The sequence below is a fragment of the Maylandia zebra genome, linkage group LG11, assembly GCF_041146795.1.
Source record: "Maylandia zebra isolate NMK-2024a linkage group LG11, Mzebra_GT3a, whole genome shotgun sequence".
Taxonomy (NCBI): domain Eukaryota; kingdom Metazoa; phylum Chordata; class Actinopteri; order Cichliformes; family Cichlidae; genus Maylandia; species Maylandia zebra.
In genome coordinates, this window is record NC_135177.1 from 22,512,084 (window position 1) to 22,534,806 (window position 22,723).

The following is a 22,723-nucleotide window of genomic DNA, read 5'->3' on the forward strand; positions in this document are numbered from 1 at the left end:
TTAATGTCACACGCAATCAAACGCCGCTGTAGACAATCGCTGAGTCTTGCACTGAGGTGAAACCTGTGCAAGAGCCAACTCTCTCTGTCTGTCTCACACACACACACACACACACACACACACACACACACACACACACACACACACACACACACACACACACACCACAGACAAACTGTTTCACACCGGTTGGCATTATGCAGGAGCCCATTAACATCAATCATAAAATCAAACTTTTCAGAGTCACGCTGCTGTGACAAAACAGGTTAAATCAAAGCAGAGCAGATAACTTTTACAGCATTTAGCAACCATTGATGCACATTAAATATAATGTATTTATTTTATTCTATGCACAAGTAGGCACTGTTTTACTTTTTCTAGATCTTTCCCACAACTTTAAAGATGAAAACTGGTTAGACTTTAATATTTATGGGTTAGTTATACCATGCATATTTGCATAATTTTATTAGACTTGATAGTATATTAGATGACCATGTTGTCTTGTAATTTCTGGTCAAAGAATAAGAAATATGCCAGCAGAAACCGTTTCAAACTGCATGCGAGTTTCATAGTGTACAAAACAGCAGCAGAGGCTTTATGTTGGACTGATGTCTGCTGCTCAGTGTGTCTGCTTCGCCCTTTCCAGGCAAATCTGCATTTCAGCATGAGCTGAACATGGAATGTCCGCTGGGTGTACTACTTTAGTTGGCGGCTCTGTGGGATATTTTGCCTGTTGAATGATAAGTAAATCAACGTCAGACCTACAGTCTGGCTATGTAGATAGATAGATGCAGGGCTGTAGGAGACTATAACACCAGTGTGTTAAATTTTATCAGTACAGTACAGCAATTGTGATTTGTGGATAGTTAGACAGTAGTGACAGTGGGGTGTTAGTAGACAAGCCTTTTCCCCTTTCTGTCATCAGGAAGGGAGGCGTCCCCCCTGATGGGTTTGGTTGGAATTCTGCCAGTGTTTGATACTGGTGGTTGTGACTACGTGGCTTATTAAAGAAAGGTAAGCTTTTCATTTTAGTGATACCTGTTATTTTAATTGGTGTTGTTGGTCTTTGGGTTTCCAGTTTCTCCTACCTTCTGTGCACTGATGTCATGGCAGTAACTCATTGCATGGATATGGCATAGTTATTGATGGACTGGTTTGTATATTTCAGAAGCTGCTGATCTACTGGGATTTTCCCACAAAGCCATTTAGGGTTTACAGAAAATGGTCTGAAAAAGAGAAAATATCCAATGGGTGCCACTTTTCTTAGTCAAAATAGCTTGTTATACCTGTCAGAGCTCAGAGGAAAATGGCCAGGCTGCTTTGAGCTCATAGGAAAACAAGCAGTTCAGATAACACTTGTTACTGCAAAGGTATCAGACGAGTATCTCTGAAGGCACAAGAGCACACTTGAAGCTTGAAGCAGATGGGCTACAACAGCAGAAGACCACACCAGGTACTGCTCCTCAGCTAAGAATGGGAGACAGAGGTTCACCAACACCACACATTAAAAAATTAGAAAAATGTTGCCTGGTCTGATGAGTTTCAATTTCCTCTGCAACATTTAGATGATAGAGTCAGAATTTGGCATTATGAAATCATGGATTGGTATCAATAGTTCAGACTGGTGGTGGTGATGTAATGGTGTGGGGATATTTTCTTGGCATGCTTTTTCCCATTAGTACAAACTGAGCATCATTTAAACAGCACCGCCTCTCTGAGTATTACTGCTGATAATGTCCAACCTTTTATGACCACAGTGCACCCATCTTCTGATGGCAGCTTCCAGCAGGATAATGCACCGTGTCACATAGCTCAGATTAAAACTCCAACTAATTTTTTCCAACATGACAATGAGTTCACTGTCATCAAATGGCCTCCACAGTCACCAGATCTAATACAGTGCCGTTGGAATGTGGTGGAAGAGGAGATTCACTACATGGATGTGCAGCCACAAAATCTGCAGCAACTGTGTAATGCTATCAGGTCAATATGGACCAAAGACTCTGAGGAATGTTTCCATTTTTGAAAATCAGAAAATATCTCCTGAACTTTATAAATGGCAACCACACAACCACATTCCAGACAAAAGACAGAGGATTAGTTTAAAAGGAAATATGTTGAAACATGCTTACCTTTGTTAAAGTACAGCTGCATCCATCTGTTTCAGGTAGACACGCCACAGAGCAGAAAGATGATGAGACTTACATTGCTGATGTTCAGTGCCGTGACGCTCTCGATGTTTTGAAACCTTGTTCACTGAATGAGTTGGTCAAGTTCTATCCTGATTATATTTCATTCTGTTGGTGGTTATGTCTTCTAACCCCAATCATAAACAAATAAAGCTGGGAGGCACATATGTGTTGTGTATACGAGAGAATAAGAGCATGCTCTTGTGGTGTTAGCTATAGCAGCAAGAAGAGTTGTGAGCATTTCTGTGTCACGCTGACAGCCCGATGACTCATCAATGAACCAATTTTAAATTGTGTCTTCAGGATTCAAGATTCAATTCAAGTTCTTCAATTGAATCTTTGAAAAATTCCAACAATAACAAAATTTGACAGAAATAAAATAGTATTTTTGGATCTGTCTGGCCCTTAAGGAAAAAAAATTTAGGACCCGAGAGATGCAGTTGACCCTTCAGTTGATCCATCTCCCATTCACTGAAGCCTCACCAGAAATGGTCTCAGTAGAGGGGCTTCTGTCATAAGCCATTCTTATAGAAGGACAACAGGGAGAAAAGGCTGAGTTGTGCCAAATTTGTAGTTTAAATTATCATCAGTATGTACTGAGGAGGTCAGGAGAGAGGTGCAACAGTGAGTGTCTACAACTATTTATAAAACACGGTGGAGGCTCTGTCATGGTTTGGGTTGCATTTCAGCCAGTGGTGTTGGGGATATTTAAAAAACTGAGAGAATTTTGAATGCATAAAAGTCCCATCAGATTTTCATCCAACATGCAATACTATCTGGAAAACATCTGATTGAGAACAGCTTCATTTTTCAGCATGACAGTGATCGTCAAAACACTGCCCATACAGTAAAAGCATACCTGGATAGAATAACATACAATGATACACTACCAGTCATGGATTGGCCTCCCAGAGCCCAGACATCAACAATATCGAAGCAGTCTGGATAAGTATTCCTGAAGAATGAAATGACAAGAAATCTTACCTAACAGAGTTCAGAATGTGGAAGGAATAAAGGTGATCATGCCAAATATTTTTATTCTAGCAAAAGTCAAAGAAATGAGGGGCATCTCAAGACTTTTGAATGTCAAAATGTGTTCTATAATGACTAACGCACCACTACACACACTGCGTTTACTATTTATTATGTATTCATGCTGTTGTAAAAGTGTTGGCTTGGTTTCTTGAAGACCAAACTATGAGGGAGAAAGAATTGGAAGAAGATCGTGAATTTCTTTGTGATCAAGTGGAACTCTTAATTAAAGTAGTACATGAAGGCAGTCATAGAGGCAGAACACAGACTGGGAATTGTTGGCATGTTCAGATTGGTACATAATCAGAAGAAGCAGTGGAAATGGGGTAACCAGACAAGAATGATGAAATCTGGGAGCCTAGGTATAATAATTTGGCTTAATTTTTGTGACTGCTAAGACTAAATGAGGAAACAAGTGCAGACGTCTGTGTCAGTGCTTCCAAACGTCTCAATTTCTGACAGTCTTGACTAAACCACACGTCTGGGCATTTCAGAGTAAAACTGGGTCAGCAGAGTCTCCAAAAGCCTCTGTTTTAGAGCTAAAAGTAGCATGTTGTGCACTAAATGCAAGTGTTGCAAACTTTCTAAACACTTTGAAACAAAGTTAGTGTGCCTGTAACTGTTACTTTGTGTCATTGCCTTGTTTGTCATCTGAAGTGCCCTGACAGGAGTGGCATATTTGTTTAGTCACCGTGTTCAAGTATCGACAGTCTTTTTCCAAAATGGATTACTCCACCTTTAATTTGTTCCCACGAGGAAAGCAGTTGCACTATTTTTGCTCTTTCAGTCATGCACCAATTTCCGAGTAGCAGCTCTGGGAGTTTTTCATGTACACACATGCTTTATGTGTGTGTGCGTGCACATGCGGCAGCCAATAAGTTTTCACAAGGTGTGTTTCCTCCAACCCTGCTTCTCAAATCACAGTGCTCTGCAACCAATCAAATGACACCACAGCGCACCTCACCCAGCATTACGCTGCGTCCAGCTATGACTCGCTGTTCCCAAGTGTGCTTGAGCGAGGAAAGAGATGGAGAGAGTGAGAAAGGGAGAGATAGGGGTGGGGGGGAAGAAGTGGATAAACATGGATGTTAATAGACTGAAATGAGGTTTTCCCGCTTTAATAATTAAAATGAATAATAAGTACAAGTTCAATCATAAAAAGCATTATGGTTGAAATATGTTTTTTCAGTTTACATGTGCACTTTTGTGTGCATGTTGTTTTGCATATTAATGCATGTGTGAGACTTTACTGAGTGCAGATCCTAAAAACAAGGAGTGAGTCATGTCGATTTAACAGCTGCAGCAGCTGTGATGCCTGACGGTCCCTCTGGACGCCTGCCTTCACACCCCCACCTCCATCTCTTTTGCACTGGACACAAAAAAACCTCAGATGTATGGATGAATGTATGAATGCATGGATGTGTGGATAGATGGATCTACATGTTGCGGTGGAACAGGGGACAGAAGACCAGAGGATAGGCCATATGGGTTCCATTCACATACGGGTTGCTTAAAGGCTGAAACATGATCTGTTTTTAAATGTCACACTTTTTTAACTGCACTGTCTTTTTTAATCATTTAAACATTAACAGTCTAAGCTGGGGAAAGTGCACGAATCCTTGGGCTAATCACATTAACAAAGATAACTGGAGTCAGGAGTATTTGAGCTACTCTGACTTACATTTTCAGTTTGCTTTGCATGCACTGTGCCCCCACAAAAAGAGATCACAAGAGAAAGAGGCGAATGTCCTGAAGGAATTCTTAAACACCAAATAAGGATAAAAAAAAATAAAGCAAGACTGCCAACTCAAGGCTTAAATGACTCTTTATTAATAAGCAAATGACTGGAGCTTGTTCATTCTGTTTTGTGTACTGATGAAACTAAGGTGGGATTAAGGCATAAAAAGGACACAAGGCAAAATCTTGATGTTTACATATGGTGGGTGAGCTTAATGACTGCTTTACTGTCTCTGTGCCTATTTAGCTTTCCTTTATTGATGGGGAAAATGGATGCACAAGCACATAATTAGCCTGCAGTGTCAGTTCTTTGCAGCAAAATGTGCCCGACTGTCCTTCCTGTCTCTATAAAGTTCACCCTCCCTCTCTCTATCTGTCTTCAGATGCTATCTCCCATCTCCTCTGTGTCCTGCAGTGTATCTAGAGTTCACCATTAAGTCTGTGATCAGATTTATTACATTCTTCACCTCTACAAAGACTTCATTCAGTTCACCTCCAGCATACTGTAAGACTATTGTCCTATACTTAGAGAAGGATGAGTGTGCTCATGCTACACTGTGATTTTGCAGTTTGGAGATTCCCCTCAGTGAATAGACATGAGGAGCCTCAGCAAATTGAATCCTTGGCCTCATTGTGTATAAGTGAATTTGTCATCTTTTATACAAATAGGACTGAGACTGCCTCTTCAGTCTCTGACTCAGTGTCTCCAAGTCTCTCGGTTGTGCTCCTCTTTGATTTTATTTTCCTTAATGGAAGGACTCTCTGGCCAGATGTTAAAGTGAGGATATTTTGAAGTCTGTCGGTTTGAGTCAGTGGGTCAGGGCGCCAGCCGAATACTTTTGATTTCCAGACTTCTTCCTCTGACCTTTACTGCATGCCTTCCTCTCCCTCTCATGCCTTTTTTTGGCTGAATAACAAACTTCTAATTTAATGGAGGAGGATAATTTGATTTTTGTTTGTGAGCTTATGGATGTGTTTAAAACTGTAGATTTCCATGTGCTGTAGCCAGTCCGGTGTGTGTGTGGCATGATGTCATGTGCACTATTCTTGACCAGTCTTTTACAAGAGACCTCAAAGGTTCCTGGGTGGTCTAATAGTGTTTGCCACAGGAGATTGGTGCACTTTACCTTCAGATGTGTGTGTGTGAGTGTAAATCAATATCCCGGACAGTGACAGTGTAGTGTGTGAGGGTGTTTAACCTGTCATCACACTGCCACATGCATACTTTCCCTATGAATATGTGTATCAGGAAGATGTAGTGGGAATGTGCTGCTTTTTGCCAGGTGTGCTCTCTGAGCACCCACAGGACATTTTTCTTTCTCTGACGCCTCCCACTCCTTTACAATCTAACCCAGAATGCACTTGACCCTTTTCCTCAGTAATTCCTTCAACCAGATCACAAATCACCTGTCTTGACTTTTGTGACACGCACTCAAGTATGCAGGCAAGAACACACTCAACTCCTGCATGCGTGTAAGTCATTTATCAAACGCCACCCTGAGTCAGCCATGGCCCCGGGGCAGCTAAACGAACCTGCTCCCCCACAAACTTCGACAACACCAACATCTAGTTTCTATTCAGTTATCTGCGATTGCCCATGGTTACTTGTTAGACATGTTCAGGTGGTGTCAAGTTTCCACTTAAATCTGATGGATGAAGAGCAGCAGTTGTTAATCATTGTGTATATGCATGTCTGTATTTTTTTCCTACAGTATATCCGTTACTGTTTCTCTTACAGTGTTGGCGTGCAGTATGTTTGTCCAGAGTTTGCCAAGGTATTCCCATATCTTCTTTTCCTTGCTATGTTTTCTCTAAAGCCAACAACCTGCAGAAATAACGATGCTGTCAGGATGTCATCAGCAGACACGAGTGCGCTCGGTGTCTTCTTAGTTATCCATACTGCTTTTTTCACCTGTTTTTGTGCACAGTGTTTTATAAACTGCATGTAGAGTGTGGGTGTTGGATGGTGTGTGTGAAAAGTTGACAGAATGTGTGTTTTCAGTTTTCTCTGTGAAATGCATGTTTTGAAGGCGTTTTGAAGGGGGCCAGACAGCTGCCTTTTACTGCCCCAGGGGGCAATAAACAGAGAGGGAGGGGCAGTTATTTACCTTTTTTATTAGGGCAGGAGGCAGAGGAAGGGACTTTATTGGGGTCACACCGTAACTATACACAGCTGCAGGGCAAGAAGAGAAATAAAGATGAGATAGTTCTTTAAAGAAAAAAGTTTTGTCAACGCTAAATTCCTCCCTCAGGAATCCATCTGTACTTTTTTTCACTTATTACATGACCGTAAATGTGTGTGGGATATTGTTTTGTCAATTCCCCCCCCCTGCCTCTTCCATTTCCAGGACCCTTAATGGCCTGCTTGTTGTTAAGCACATCTGCTGTCAATCAGCTGTACCCTGTAATCCAAGTGGCATTTCCTGCCATTAGAGGCACGCCCACTGCCCGAACTCTGACCATTTGACGATTGGTCAAGAGGTTCAACGTCTGGCCCAAAAAGATCTCGGGCTGACCTCTATTTGTCCAGTAACGCTCCACAGTTGCAATAATATAAAATCCATAAATGAGGACATTTAATGGATTAGGCTGACCTGTCAGAGATTCCTTTTAACCTTTTTTCCAAGAAGATCAATACCACTCTTGTGTCTGGGTCTCATCTACCTCAAATGGATAGTTAGTTAGCTTCAACAACCCTGCTCTTTGTATAGGCAGAAACACCCAGCTACCAACACCTCTAAACATGAAGTGTAAGATTAAAAAAAAAAAACACATGTAAATAAGTAGGTAAGGTCCTAACATTTGGTATTTATAGACTTTTTTTTTTTTTTTTAGTATATCACATTAACTAGTTGTGCTGGTTTGGGCAATTTTGCTGCCTCTGACTATAAACAATTTTAAAGGCTTTAACAATTGGTGAGGAGATATCTGTTTCGTCCTCTGGTCATTGTTTACAAATAAATATGTTTTTTTTAATAATAAAAAGCTAAATAATCATCAGGTGAAACCAGGTGAAACTCCACGTCGACTGTTTACCTGCACATGCAACCAAAGCCTATGCAAATCTAATTGGGCAATAGAACTCGAACTACAGTAGAAACCTGTTGTCTACAGATTCTGCATTTTTATATGCAGACACATTACGTGGACAAAAGTAGTTGGCCATCTAAATCTTACACCTACAGGAGCTGCTTGGTTATGGAAATCCATCCACTCCTGGTGCAGCTTTTGCATTGCTGTTACTGCCAGACTGGGTTTGAACTTATATTATATACGTTATTGAATCAGCAGAGTCCTGGAAGCCAGATTACTTAAATCAATGTGTCAAGCCAAACACATATAATAAAGACATACGTGAAGGCCGGGATTTCCTGTAATTTTCTTCTCCTAAATTCAAACATAACTGAGCTTACCCTCTGTCTGAAAAACCTTAGAAACAATGTGTCTATTTTGAGCAGGATACGTCCTTGAAGATGCATATCAAACAAATACGTAGGACTGCTTTCTTTATTCTGTGTCTCAGATTAATTCTGAAAAGCTAGTTTGTGCATTTGTTACTTTTATGCTGGAAAATTATAATTCACTACCGTCAGGTTGCTCTTAAAGCTCTCTGAAAAGCTTTCACCTGATCCAAAATGCTGCAGTGAGTATGGACAGGGATCAGAAAGACAGAGCATATTTCTCCCATACTGGCCTCTCTTTATTGCCTCCCTGTTAAATCCTGAATCAAATCTAAAATCCTTCTCCTTTCATACAAGGTCTTGAATGATCAACTCAGGACTCACTGTAGATTTTTATTGTAATAGAGCACTTCACTCTCAGACTGCTGGCTTTCTTGTGTTTCCTGGGATATTTAAAAGTAGAATGGGAGGCTGAGTCTCCGGCTATCCGGCAACTTTCTTGTGGGGTCAACTCCAATTTTGGATTTTGGAGAAAGACACTCTCTTTACATTCCAAATGAGGCTTAAAACCTGCCTTTTTGATAAAGCATGTAGTTAGTTTTGTTAGTTATCCTTTAGTTACACTACTGGAGGCCCAAGCATGCTGCGAGCCTTTCCCATGGTGCACTGAGCACTTTTTTCACTGCCTGTGTGTTTATATACGACTGCAGCATGTCGCTATATTTTTGTAATTTCTCTTCTTTATTCTATGTTTTTTCTCTCCTCTTTCTCCTGTCCAGTCATGGTGGATGGCTGCCCCCCCCCCCCCCCCCCTCGAATTGGATGCTGCTGGAACTTTCTTCCTGGTAAAAGGGAGTTTTTCCTTCCCACTATTGCAAAGTGCTTGCTCGTTGTGGTTGGGGTTTTCTCCAGTACTGTAGTGTCTTTACCTTACAGTGAAAAATGACTTGAGGCAACTGTTGTCATGATTTGGTGCTATTTAAATCAACTTGAATTTAATTGAATTTGTTCCTAAATGCTTCCCCTTTGCCATAATATCACTTACAGCTCATTATTATACTCTTGGATTGGTGCATACCAGGTGTGGTGTGACCCAGTACTTTTGCCCATATAGTGGCCACATGTCTAGGCCTTAAATATGTAAAGGTGGAATCAATCTTCTCATCTAACTCTTGACTGGAAAGTGAGTAAGTGGATTAAAAACACAACATATCCCTGAAGTCAAGCAGCCTTTTAGGGCTTTAAAAGTATGAATCATTTAACCAACTGGCAAATAATATGGAAATAAAAGAAATGAGAGCCAGCTGCCGGGGAAACATTGCAAGATGAAACTGTGAGAGAAGAATAAGGAGGACATGTGGCACCGAGATGACTGACAGAGAGAGGGAAGGGAGGTTGGGAGGAAGCAAGACTAAACGGGAGGGGACAGACAAGTTATTCTAGTTGCAGACAGCTGACAGCAAAACCAAAATAAGATGGAGCCGTCTAATGGGCACACCTTCTGCAGCTACACTCACAAACCATAAAACACTGCTGGCACTGTTAAATGCGCTTCTGCTCCTAATGGTTTTCAACACAGGAGAGCAAAGAGTCGAGCTGAGTTAATGTCGTAGTTTATTGTTTTCCCATAGAAAGTGTTGTTTCCTACGATCACATTTCGTATAAAAGAGACACAATGTAAAAACCGACTCTAGCGTAGTAATAAATATAAAATGTCATCATGAGATAGAAAAAGGTTAAAGTTGTGAGGGCAGGGCAACAGAGAGGACAGAGGGACACATCAAAACTGACCCGGAGACTGGAAGAGCTCATAGATTGGTTTACACGTCTACAAATATAGTCTCACAGCCCATCTCCTTCCACACACACACTCACACTCAAACACACACAATGCCAAATACACAAGATGTTCCTTAGCAAGTCTAATACAATGCAGAAGACATGTTCATGTTCAAATCTTCAGCTGGTCACGTTTGATGGGTCTGGAAAGACAGACGGATAGCACAGTAGCTAAGACTATAGTGCACATGCGACATGCTAGATATAATTACCACACCTATTATATAGTGAAGCTAACATGGATGCTGGAATAAAACTATAGGCTGCTATTTCCCAGCTCTGACAAAGAGGAGCAATGACACAAAGCGGTGATGCTGTAGACATGGGGCGCGCTGAAAGGGCGAAAAGTGAGAAGTGCTCTTGTTCATTGTTGTCGTTCGTAGACTCTGGTGCATATCACATCATCTGCTCTCATGGTCTGAAAAGAAAGAGAGGGCAATGAGGGCAGTTAATGAGGATACTCGCACACACTGAGGCAAAAGTACTGGCATGGAGTTAGCCATAAATTCATTTTTAAAAAGTTAAAGCTTTCACAGAACAGCCATTCATGTTAATCCACCCTAAAAGTCCAGTTTTTATTGCCTCCAGCAGTTATAACTAACATAATGTCACTGTGCCAAACTGTTTTGACCAATCACTGTGTATGCAAAGAGTAAACACACTTTGCTTGCTTTCCCTCTCTCTCTTACACACACACAAACACCACAACTACGCTGGCTTCTAAAAACCAGTTGTGGGTTTGGTGCTTAACAAGACTTCAGGAGTCTTAAATGTGAACTATTTACTGCCAGCCCTCAAGCTAGCATCTCCCCATAAATACTTACTGTGTTTGCAATTTCTGCACTTTAAAAACAGTTCACTCCAGACTGAAGCCTGCATGGTATCTTATCTCTAGCTGAACTGGTTTACTGGGTCAAATAAGAATTTTAATTAATGTAATTTAATTTAATTACATCAGAAAGTTTGTTTTAATCAACATGAAGTGCTAGCTGGGTGGGGTTCCCCATTAAGTGCAATTATGCTTCTGTGTTTATTTTTTCATTAGATTAGTATTTTATTGTAAGAAGGCAGCAGATATAAGTGGACTCCAAAAAGGTTATTTGAGCACAATAACTCAACTCTGTGTGGTGAGTGTCTTGCAAACACATGCAGCTAATGTCAGAAGTGCAATGCTACAGCCCATGCAGCCCTCGTTGCTATAAACAAAAGAATATTTCTAGGTTTCACAAGTAAAACAAGATCCACGTAGCAGCTTTTGTCGTGGTCTGTTTGTCAGCCAGTTGTCTTGCTGTGACACGGAGTACACACTTTGTTCATGTGATGACAACTGAACTGTCTTCACGACAGCTGAATAAAATTTTGCTGATGGCAGAGTTTAAATAAGGGGAAACAACCTGGACTAAAGGACAAGCGCCCAACCCCCCCCCCCCCCCCCCCCCCCCCCCAAACTGCAGTACTTTGATTGGGCACTTGAGGCTGGCACCAAAAGTAAGCCAATCCCCACAGACTGTAATTAAAAGATGGGCATAGCCAACGTGAAGATAACCTTCTTATCTTCATTTTTGACTCGAATGAGGACCATGATTTAGATATAACATAATTATTGTGTATTAAAGTTAAAAGTGCGAACTGAGAGCATAAACTCATTGGGGAAGCATTTAATGATGTCATAGATCATGTGAGCTCAAGAGCTGTTGCACCCATAGACTTCTACACAGCTGGACTTCTTTTTGTAGCCAGAGGAGTCATGAGCTATTAGGTATTAGAAAAAAAATGCAGGGTTAAAGCATTTCTGCACTTGGTTTACGAGTCCTAGAACTGATGAGCATCTATTTTATACAGCCTGTAGTTGATCCACATGGACAAAATAAACACGTTTACAAACTGGTCTCTCAAGCTAATTTCCCCCTTCATGGCCACTATGTTAAGGGTGTAGCTTCTTCGACTGACAGGTGACTGGTAGCTCATGCAGATGTTGCTGGTTGGTGACTGCTGGGTTACTGAATTGGACCATGTCACTGTGTTTCTTGTGCTATATGCTGCACAGCAGTTAGCAAATGTCTGTGTGTGTGTGATCCTGTATAAATTAGGGATGTCAAATTTCCTGAAATTAGCTGACAACTTCGCACCTCATCCTATGGTCCAATTGCAATTATTTATGGCTATAAAATGATAAATGGGGATGTTCACAACGCTAAGGTCAAGGCTTCAAAGTGTACATTGGAGGCAGCACAGTGGCAATGTCCATTTTTTATATACAGTTCATAGTTCATTTTAAGATTTACTCCTTAGCCACTTTTTTAATAATGATCTTTAAAACACACTTTTTAAAAAAAAATTAGTTAATTTCAAGTCTGAAAATTCAGTTTAGTAGTAGATCAGTAGTGGATAGTGTACAATAATTTGTGAACTATAATCTATGGTAAAGCTTTGCACTTGTTAGTCTCCAAATCTAAACTCTTGCTCAGGTGATAGTTTGTGTGTTTTACCAAGATCAGCTTGCTGTCACTGGTGATCTCTCGGGTCCAAGATGTCTTAGGCCCCTCTCCTTTCTGCAGAGTCTGCTCACAGCTGATCTTGCTGTCTGTTTCCCAACGTGGAAAACTCTGAAAAGCCATTAGACCCACGAATGAATGCACAAATAAATGGACACGAATAAATACGATGCCATTTGTAGGGAAGGGAACTTAATGAGGGAGTGTCTAATAGAGAGAGAGCACAAAAAGGCTTTAGCAGGGTGATCACTGAGAGGTGATAACTCGTGATGCGCTCATCGTTAGTAGAGCGAAGCGCTGGCTGGGTTGCATGTGTTTGCTTTGGAAACGGCTGAACAGAGGCCATCTATGGGAAATTGGAGAGAGTAGCGGGGAGAATTAGGGAGGGACAGAGGGTAGCAAAGGGCAAGTAGGGGGAACGGAGGGAAGATGGGAAGTTGAAAGGGATTGTAAAGTGTGTGAAGGAGTGCAGTGTAGCATGATAGGCCTTCAGAGACCAAGGGAGGGGTAAAGCTGTGCTATCAGTCCAAATATGATGAAAAGCCAAATTAAACAGATTGATGTAATCTACACAGCTCCCACCCATATCTACTGTGTATTTGGTTATGTATGTGTGTGTCCATGTGTAGTCCAAGAAGAGATGAAGTGCATTTAGTAATATATTCATGTCCATATTTTGTGTACCGTGCAGGGACGCCCATCCACAGTGGTCTCATTGAACTCCTGCCCAACAGTGAAGGTGATGTGGGTGGTTCGGACTGTGGTCGATGTTTTAATAGAGAGCGTTTCTCCATCCTGAGTAATCTCCACCAGGGGCTTGGAGGCTGCCTTCACTGCAATCTTGCGTAGCATCACGTTCACACCTACACAAACAAGCAACAGAAAATGCGAAAGAGCATGTGTGAGAAGAGATTTCCAGAAAAGACAACACACAATGACAAAAAAACATAGTGCCAATGCTCTTCCACAGCTAAATGCGGTGCCTTGAATTAACACTACTGCTTCCACTAAAACTAAAAATATTCCCTGGGACATTGGTAAACTCAGTTCATGGAGATGGATCTTTTTTTTTCCTGTGCTTGTGTATTAGAGTGTAAACAAAAACACAAGCAAACAAAGACAAGCAAGCCCTGTATCGGCTGTGTGGTTGTGTTTGAGTGTTGTTGTGTTGCTGCTTATCTGCAATGTCTTTCTGCACACACGGGGCAAAATTTGGAGCAGACTTGAAATGCACAGTGCTTTCCAATAATGATTGCACAGGAAACAATGAGGTCATATGACAAAGCATGCCTCAATCCCCCTCCACAGACTTAATCATCGTTGCGGCCATGCAAACACACGCTTACTGACTTTAACACTCACACCGTGATTGCGATTTGCACTTCCTGAAGTGTAATCTCAGTTATTCCCCTTTTTTCTGTTTCTAGGGAAAAAGCATAACTCATTCAATATTTTGTGTGACTGTAAAAGGCTTCTCCATACGGGGGCAGTTTGTGGTATGTTGGTCATCTGTATTTCACAATGATTTCACAAAAGAGTGACCAGAACAGCACTCCCAAAAAAAAGACAAGTCACGTAAAATCTAACTAATGTTAGTGTTTGGTAACTTTAGCCACATTTATAAACTAATCTGCAGTATTACTTTTAATAAAATTAATTTCCCCAGCCTTTTTTCCCACTGAAATGTGCTTAAAAGTTTTAAAAAATGTGAAGGAGGAAAAGGTTTGTCCAATAGTGATTATCTGAAAAGGGGAAGGAGGAAAAAAATGATGTTACCCCGTGGGAAAAGAGAGGGAACAAGGAGAAGACCGGTATGGGGGAGGGAGGTTGGGGGCCTGGGCAGACGAGGGGCAGCGGTCTGCGTGTGGTGTGCGAAGATCTCTGTCCAAGTGTGAGGGGAAGTGTGTGTATGCCGCCCAGTGTGTATCTGCTGCGAGTTGGGTTTCACACTTCTCACCTCTCACACATTCCCACCTGTCACCAAGTGTAAATATATACAGAGAGAAATGCACAGTCATTTGCCATGCATTGGGTTGTCCAGCCTATGCCCTGTGTATAATTTGTATGCACTGTACAAGCAGCTTCATATATATAAATGCATTGTGAGCTTGTGGTGTGCAGATGAATGTCCACTCATTGGAAAGACATTATTTTGCAGGAATTACTTATACCTTTTTTGCTCCAGGTAATTATTAATACTTCCAAGTACTTAAATATTATGTTATGCTAATAATTCTCAACATTTCAGGGGGCATTTGCAGTATGTGTGTGTTTACATTGTGGAACGACTTGCTTTATTTAATTTGGTTATATAAATACTTTTTTCCTCCATGCTGTGACGGGGTGGCAAAAGTTTGAAAATGTGATTATTTATTTACTTTTTATTATTGTAAATCACTGCACATCATAGCTGCTACTGTGCATTTATACATGTGCTTTATAGCTTTACTCACAATGTAGCCTATTTTCAGTTTTTTCCCCCACAGATACCATATGTAATGACTCCTTGTGCACGACCAAGGATAAAAGCCTAGAAGTGAAAATGTGGCCCCCATCAGTTTTTTGTCTTAGACGCTGCTGGCCTGCCAAAACCTTTGGAAGCCACAGAGGGATACGAAGGTTCTCAAGGTATTCCCCGCTGTTAATTTTTGTGACCGAAATTCTTTAATTCACACAAGTTTCACCACTGGGGGACAAACACAATTTCAGACAGACGGTCAGGGTCAGAGGTCAAAGATCATAGGGCAGAGGAAGCATTTGGGACATGGAGAGACGAGGGTAGAGGGAGGAGAGCTGGAATGAGGAAAGGAAGAGAGGATAGATGGAGGGAATAGGGTAGTAGGTGATGACAGTATGCATCCAGCTGTGCTTTGCCTCCAATGAAACCAGGGATCAGAGCCCATTCCCCTCTGTCAGTCATCCCAATGTAGAGGTAAATTAAAGGAACACATGCAGTCATGGGTGTGGATGTGTGTGTGTTTGTGTGTGGTAGTTACACAGCATTCCTGCTGTTGGAATGTTGTCTTATAATAATAACAAGAGATAAAATAATTCAAATACAAAGTGCACAAAGCAGGCGCATCGCAAGAACAATGCATTTTAGAACACATGCTAAAACCATTTAAGGAGAAATAAAAGAAAAAGAAGAGTATTTAAAAAATCAGGTGATGAAAGTATATCTTAAGAGGAGATTTAAAGGTTGCTACAGGCGCTCAGACCTCTCTTTTCATCGAAAAGTCATAGAAACGTCCTTTTAGACAGACAGTATACGCATAAAATATCCTGTCCTCGCATTATTGCGCACGGTGCCATATTTGCCTTTGGTCAGAATAATCTGGATCAAACAGACGTTAAAACTAACCGGTGGTCTTTCATTTGTGTAGTGGTGGTACGGGATTCATGTAGTTCAGTTACCTCTATATGTGTAGGTAGCTAAGAGACTAAGATAAAGGCGGTGTTGTTGGCGCTTTGCGATAAAACGGATTCCAGGTGTGCACTGCCAAGTCATCTAATGAAAATTGGCTACTAACGACAGATGCGCGCCTGTAGTGCGCCCTACAGGCGCGCTCACGCACACACTGGCCGGTTTACAAATGAGCCAGACAAAAAAACAGCGTGGATCTCAGCGGCAGGTATTTGTTCTTCTCTCGGACTGTCACTTCGGATAACGATGCCACTGTCCTGCACTGTATTGTGTCATAACGGTCCTCTTTAAAAACACACGCAAACAATCTGAGGTTGAGACACAGACAGATGTGTCGCCGTTTGTCGCTATTGTGTTAGCAGGGGAGGCCAAAAGGGGAGATGAGAGAGGATAAAAAAGAGGGGGGGCTGGCTGGGGGCCAAGAACGGAGTTTGGGGTTCTGCAGCAGAATGACAAAGACCCCCCACCCATGCAGTACGCTGGTGCACGGACGCAGAGGTAGACTCACAATGTGCTGAGAAAGCTACAGTTTGAGCTGACACATCTGATCTGTCTCTATGAACAGAACTAAAAGCTTCACCAGGAACCACTGACGCATAAAAACGTTCAAACTGCCACTTACAGTGATGATGATTTAAGAAAAAAACAAACAAACCTTGCTTCACATTACTTACCTAACACTTTCAAGAGTTCCTCAAAATTTTCAGAGCTCTTCATCTCCCAAGTGCCGGAGAAATCTGGGATTTTGCGCTCCATGTTCGGCGATAGTTTGCTTAGTGGTGTGGACTAGATAAGCTGTCAGGTCCTGGGCTGCAGTCAGTGCGCGTCTGTGCGTCAAAAATGAACAAGTTGTGTGTGCGCCAGATGGCTTGGATCTGTCCGTGACTTGGTTTTGCCTTCTTCCCGGGATGAGAGACCTACTGACAGCAGCTCTTATCTCATCTATCTAGCAGTGCACGTTATAAGCATTTGCACTTCAAATGAATGACACGGAGCGCAAAGATACTTGTGTAGGGATGCACACGCCCCTTTCTGAACGGACACGCCCCGGAGGCCGACAGATTACAGGCACAGGCCCACAGTGCTTTAACCTGAGAACACCCCAGCAAGCACTCTGTGCACTTCGGCCCAGGGAGACGCCGTTTGGAGACCCCTCTCATCCATACGCGCACCTGTCACCACCCAAACTAACCACTCCCCGAAACTCCCGCGTGCTCTGTTTATTAGGTGTTTAGCCACTTACTTTAGGCAATTACATTAACTACATATTACCATCAATGTTGTCATTGCAAAACAGAAAGGATGTAACCAGGTCAGTATTGACAGAACATGTCGTCTTGGCAGGGCGGCGCAAAGGAAGAACAAGTCAACTGCCAACCTGAAGAGATGGCGGAGCGGTTTGTGTGGGTGTGTGATGAGAGCGAGAGAGAGAGAAAGAGAGAGTGAGAGAGGGGCCAAGTTCATCTCCCAGCCTCCAGTACGCCCTGGTTCTGTGTCATAAAAATATAAGCAGAGGTAATGGGATACATCTAACGGCTGCAACTGGTGGGCTAGCCTGCGTCAGAGGAAAAAACAACCCGAACCCATGAGGGAAATATATTACGTGGGGCTGGGATTAAAAATAAGAGGTAGTATTGGCGCAGGTCAGCGGTGGCTCTCCTTATTAAAGTTTTTCGCCCCCCGCTGGCGGAAGAAAGAGGAGGGGAGGAGACGCGTCAGGCGGGGTCAGGGGCCCTGCGGGGTCGGAAGGTAGTCCTATAAAGAACACACGGAAATGCACACGCACACACACCGTATGTATGCGCGCTCACGCACGCGCTGATGATGGATGGCAACTGGACAAAGCAGACGTTAACTATTGACTCTTGATGGATGATCCCATCCGCTAATTCTGCACGGCGAATTAGCGCGAGGTAACCCGGGCGACTTTAAGGCGCGGGCATTAGCCCCCATACCCCCACGGCTTAGGATATAAGCTTCACGCACACACCGGCTCAGTGTCAGTGTTATAACAAAGACACAGTGACTAACAGAGGTCAATAACAGTGTCAGATTGATATTTGGTAACCTGATATGCGCTTTTGCGCACAGCTCTGCGTTCAGTTGCTTTGGTTTGCATCGGGCCCGGCGGGTCTGTCTGATGTGAACAAAGCTTGCTCTCATTGTTTCCTTCATCCACACACACACACACACACACACACACACACACACACACACACACACACACACACACACACACACACACACACACACACACACACACACACACACCTAACATCTAAGTCACTGGCCACACACCATGCCACAATCACAGCATGTCCTCACAAGACAGCCATATTAGAGGTGTAATTTGCACTCCAGTCTTCTCTTTTTCTTCTTCTATGTCACTCATGTTTTTTGTAAGCTGGCTTACCTCTTCTTCTTTTTTAAACTCTTTAACAGTTTTCTCTTATATTATTAAATCAAAACACCTGATAGTGAAGTAAAAAAGTGAAGTTTATTACTGAGATCAATCGAAATCCACATGGGAATCTTTATATTAAAGCACAGCATCTGTGGTGGTCTATGGTTAAGAAAAGAGGACATGATCACGCCCCCAGTTTAAAGGTGGCTGATTCAAACCACCAAGGTTACAAAGGACAGCTGGCTACCATGGAGTAATTCGTCTGCAGCGTCATCACAGGCCATTACCGCTTTAGCATGACATAACAAGAAATGCATCAAAAGCCACTGAATGAAACAGACAGTCATGCAGTATAGGACGATAGCCTCACCCATGTTGTGTGTGTGCTGTTCAGATGGGGGGGTTGATAAAGAGCTCTGAAATGTGTGTGATGCTGCATGTCAGCACGTGATGACAAAGCAAAGCTCAACATTCAGATCCACTCAACCGTGCCCCGCTCCTCTCAGCCTCTCTCTTGCCCCCCATTCCTTCCCTCCATTCCTCTTTTCCTTTCTGTCTCTCCTTTACCTCATGCTACTTTCTCCCCCCCTTTCTTCTCTTTTTCGACCTTCTCCTCCTCCTCCTCCTCCTGTCAAGCTTTTGTTCTTTTGTTCTGCTTTGACACATTCCTCAAGCATGTTGAGGAGAGGGAAGAGGCAAAAACAGAAGGGGAGAGGATGGAAAGGAGAAGAAAAAAGGAGGGGGGGCTAGTTAGTGAGAAAGTTAGAGACTGAAGTGCATGTCAATTTTTGTCTCTTTGTTGTGGGGAGAAGGATAGGGAGAGTGAGTCAGCAAGAGAGAGCAAGGAGATCAAAAGCCAACAGCGATGGAGAGGTTAAGAGCAGTGGATGAATGAAGGCGACAGATTAAGATCTGTCTTCGGAGGTGTAAGAAGTATTATTTTCCTGCTCCTGCGCCAACTTTATCTAAGCTATTTCCTTATGTTCCAGCTATTATCCTCACATATACTGTTTACTTCTTTTGTTCTGTCATCTTCATCTTTCTGTGTTCTTTCTCATACCAAGATTATTATTGGTAACCGATATCACCAACTGCCATCACAGAGACTGACAGGCAGGCTGCACCATGTGCAATCTAAACAGAATCTCTTGTGTCCTGTTTACAGTCATTTTTGGCTCTTATCAGCATGGCTACAAACATTCAGCATTTATAGAAACAATAACATAAAGCAGCAATAATACCATAGAAGAAGAGTACAACGCAGAAAAAAATTCGGGGTTCTGTTTGAGAAATAATCATACAATTAGTTTTGACAATGAAAATATTTACTATTTCCAGCTTATGCACAATCAGATTTTTCAAACTTTCTAACTAATGTGACTAAATGACATCAGCAAAAGCTGATAATAACTAAGCCAGTGTTTTCATCAAATCAAATGCAGCAGCAGCAGCAGGGGTGACACACATGCAGCTTCCAGGCCACTAAGGGTCCAGTAGGTCCCCTTGGCTGTGTGTCTTGTGTCTCTGCAAAGTAAAAACTGCAGAGACATAGAACAGACGCATCACTGGAGTTTTAGCTGTCTCTTGTCCTGCAGACACCTTTGAGACATTGCCCATCTGCAACCTTCTTATCGATCAGGACATTAACCATGCTGCACCAGTAAACCAGTTTAGCTAAAGGGTTGTTCTGAAGAATTTCTTTGATTTATGACACTAGTGTTTCTTTGCCTTGACAACAGACAGCAAGAATGCAGGAAAACTGACGTATTTGAAAAATTCTGCATAGTTTGTAGGACATCAAAGGTTGTGAATAATCATGATAATATAATAAACCTGTTTTCCAAATTAATCTTTCTTTAAATGAGAACCTTTTCAGAATGTACTTGTACTTCTTTGAACTAATAGAAAGGGAAACATTTGGAGATGTGCGGTTTCAGAGGTAGTGATGGGTTCAGTTTAATACTTCAATGGCTTGAAATTGGATCACACAGAAAGGAATGAGGATGCTAAATAATTGGTTATGTGGAGCCTGCTGCACTTTGCCAAATGCTATTATTAAGGAAGGTTTGTTCATTTCTGTGATGAGAAGCACAATTAATCTGAATCCTTTACACAGTTGTTTAATTAGAACAAAACTGGGCCGACTGTGACACTGACATCCTTGGTGATACCATGAAACAGTTAAACGAAATCATTTGGTTAAACACTCTATACCCTGCAATCCTCACAGTTGTGTCGCTGGCAGCAGAGAATTTCCAGCTGTATTTCCTTCTCTGTGTTACATTTAAAACAGACTGAGCCTTGTATCAACACCCTCCCTAGGGTGACCTGTACCATATCTCCACACTCACTTCCTCTTATGCTGCGTATTGTTTCCTATTTCCTCTCCTCATTCAAATGACACAGATTTGAGCCATATCTGTGAAAGTTACAATCTACAGACTATTTACTGTTCCAAAGTTTCCTCATGTGGTCATGAAAGAAAACAGGAAAAAAGCTCACACCATATTAGATTTAATGCAAATTGTATCTAAAGTATGTCTAAAATGTGGGTGTCCTATTTCAGATGTCTTATCGTATTTGTGTTGCAATAAGAATAAAAAAATATAGCGACATGTATGCACAAGTTGGAGCCTGTGCGTGTGAATGCGATCAGTCGGGTTAAAGCCACACTTCAGTGGCATTCTCCACTTTATAATGCCGATGACCTCCAGTAAAAATTCTCACCCACTAACCTTAGTAATCCCAGATGTGAACTTGACCCAGGCCTTCCAAACTGCCAGCTCCTGGAAGTCATTATTACTGGCCTTTACCCTCACAGGAAACCACTGGGCAAGAAGTGCACATGCCTGCAGACTAACATTCCCCAAATTACCGTATCTCTCTTTTATGATTTAACCCTGGGTCCGTGTGGGCTTGAGACCTCCCCAAAGAGTCATGAGATGAATCAGGCGCCTTTTAGATGACTAATAGAACAGGAAAGAACACAAAACATTTACGTGACACAAGACTGTGTCTTTTTCTGTAATCTTTTCACTTTTTGCACAAAATGCATGACAGCTGAACCTCTTCCAGCCTCTAAAAATTACATGCCGAGACATAAATACGTTTAAAGGGGGTCACAGCATTAAAACATTTGCGAACCCCTGCTCTGTGTGACTTTCACAACAGTTGCAGACACACATGTTCGCAGCCAAAAGTGTGTGCAGCACTGTTGGCTGCTGGCATGCTGACCCAGCAATCCATATGGGGCTGATTAGAGATGGCAGTATTTAACTGTGTACATGGAAGAGAGGCAGACACACACACACACACACACACACACACACACACACACACACACACACACACACACACACACACACACACACACACACACACACCACATCATCGTGCAAGGAGTTTTGCATTTAAAGCATCACTAATGGACACTGTGTGTGTGCGCCTATGTGTTGCATACATGAGACTGAACCTCTAGATGCCTTTGCAGTTGCAGCCAGACGCCTGTATTACTCACACTCTATTCGTATTGTCCTTCAGAGCTCCTCCCTGCTTTCGCCCCGCTCCCAAAACCCCCTCTTCTCTTCTTCTCTCCCCCCTCGTCTTTGTGCTTCTAATTATCACATTTGTTATGAGCCGGTCTGGACAGCAGGAGAGCAAGAGCAGGGAGAGGTTGATTAGGAAGGGGAGGAGATGGCTGTGACTGTGAGCACTGAATGAAAAGGAGCTGGAGAAATAGATTACGTCGAGCTTGTCTTTATTTGGTCCTCCTTGTGTGTTCAATGCTTGAAGTTTTCCCTGTGTTTCCCTGTGTACACTGTCACCTGCACTTAATCTGAGGTGACAACTGCACTGAGTGATGCTGAATTGTCGTGCAGCCAACAGAAGACAGCAGATGAGAAGGATGAAGAAGAAAAGAGGAGAACAGTGAGGTCAGAGAGGCAAAGAAAGGAACTGAGGGAGGCTGAGGTGTTCATGAAGAAGGTTTTGTGAAATACAGCTAACATATGTGGACTGGAGAAAAATGGGAAGCTGAGAAGACAAACAAGAGCTGGTTCCCATACTTTTATTGCTTTTCACCTTATTTTATGTGTTTTGTTTTCCTGAAAACCCCAAAAAAGTTCAATAAAAGTCCAGCCCTGCTTTTATCGTATCAGCCCTCCTTCTTCTTGCATCCTACGACTCTGCCCCTCCACCCTCGC

At 42.3% G+C, this 22,723-nt stretch overlaps 1 protein-coding gene across 1 annotated transcript; it reads right to left on the reverse strand.

Moving 5' to 3' along the window:
• Positions 1 to 9,956: 9,956 nt before the first annotated feature.
• Positions 9,957 to 17,109, reverse strand: crabp2a (cellular retinoic acid binding protein 2, a). The gene is made up of 4 exons (XM_004541235.5): positions 16,792 to 17,109; positions 13,378 to 13,556; positions 12,688 to 12,804; positions 9,957 to 10,616 (listed from the first exon to the last, which is right to left on the reverse strand). Exons 1-4 carry the CDS (start codon positions 16,871 to 16,873, stop codon positions 10,563 to 10,565), a joined length of 432 nt encoding a protein of 143 aa, XP_004541292.1. The 5' UTR covers positions 16,874 to 17,109; the 3' UTR covers positions 9,957 to 10,562.
• Between the last annotated feature and the right edge of the window lie 5,614 nt (positions 17,110 to 22,723).

Excerpts from the sequence above, each read along its gene's own strand:
- crabp2a (XM_004541235.5), bottom strand. The coding sequence starts at position 16,873 with ATGGAGCGCAAAATCCCAGATTTCTCCGGCACTTGGGAGATGAAGAGC. Across the intron at positions 13,557-16,791 it reads GGAACTCTTGAAAGTGTTAG|GTGTGAACGTGATGCTACGC; the intron begins GTAAGTAATGTG and ends TTGTTTGTGTAG. Across the intron at positions 12,805-13,377 it reads TGGATGGGCGTCCCTGCACG|AGTTTTCCACGTTGGGAAAC; the intron begins GTACACAAAATA and ends ATGGCTTTTCAG.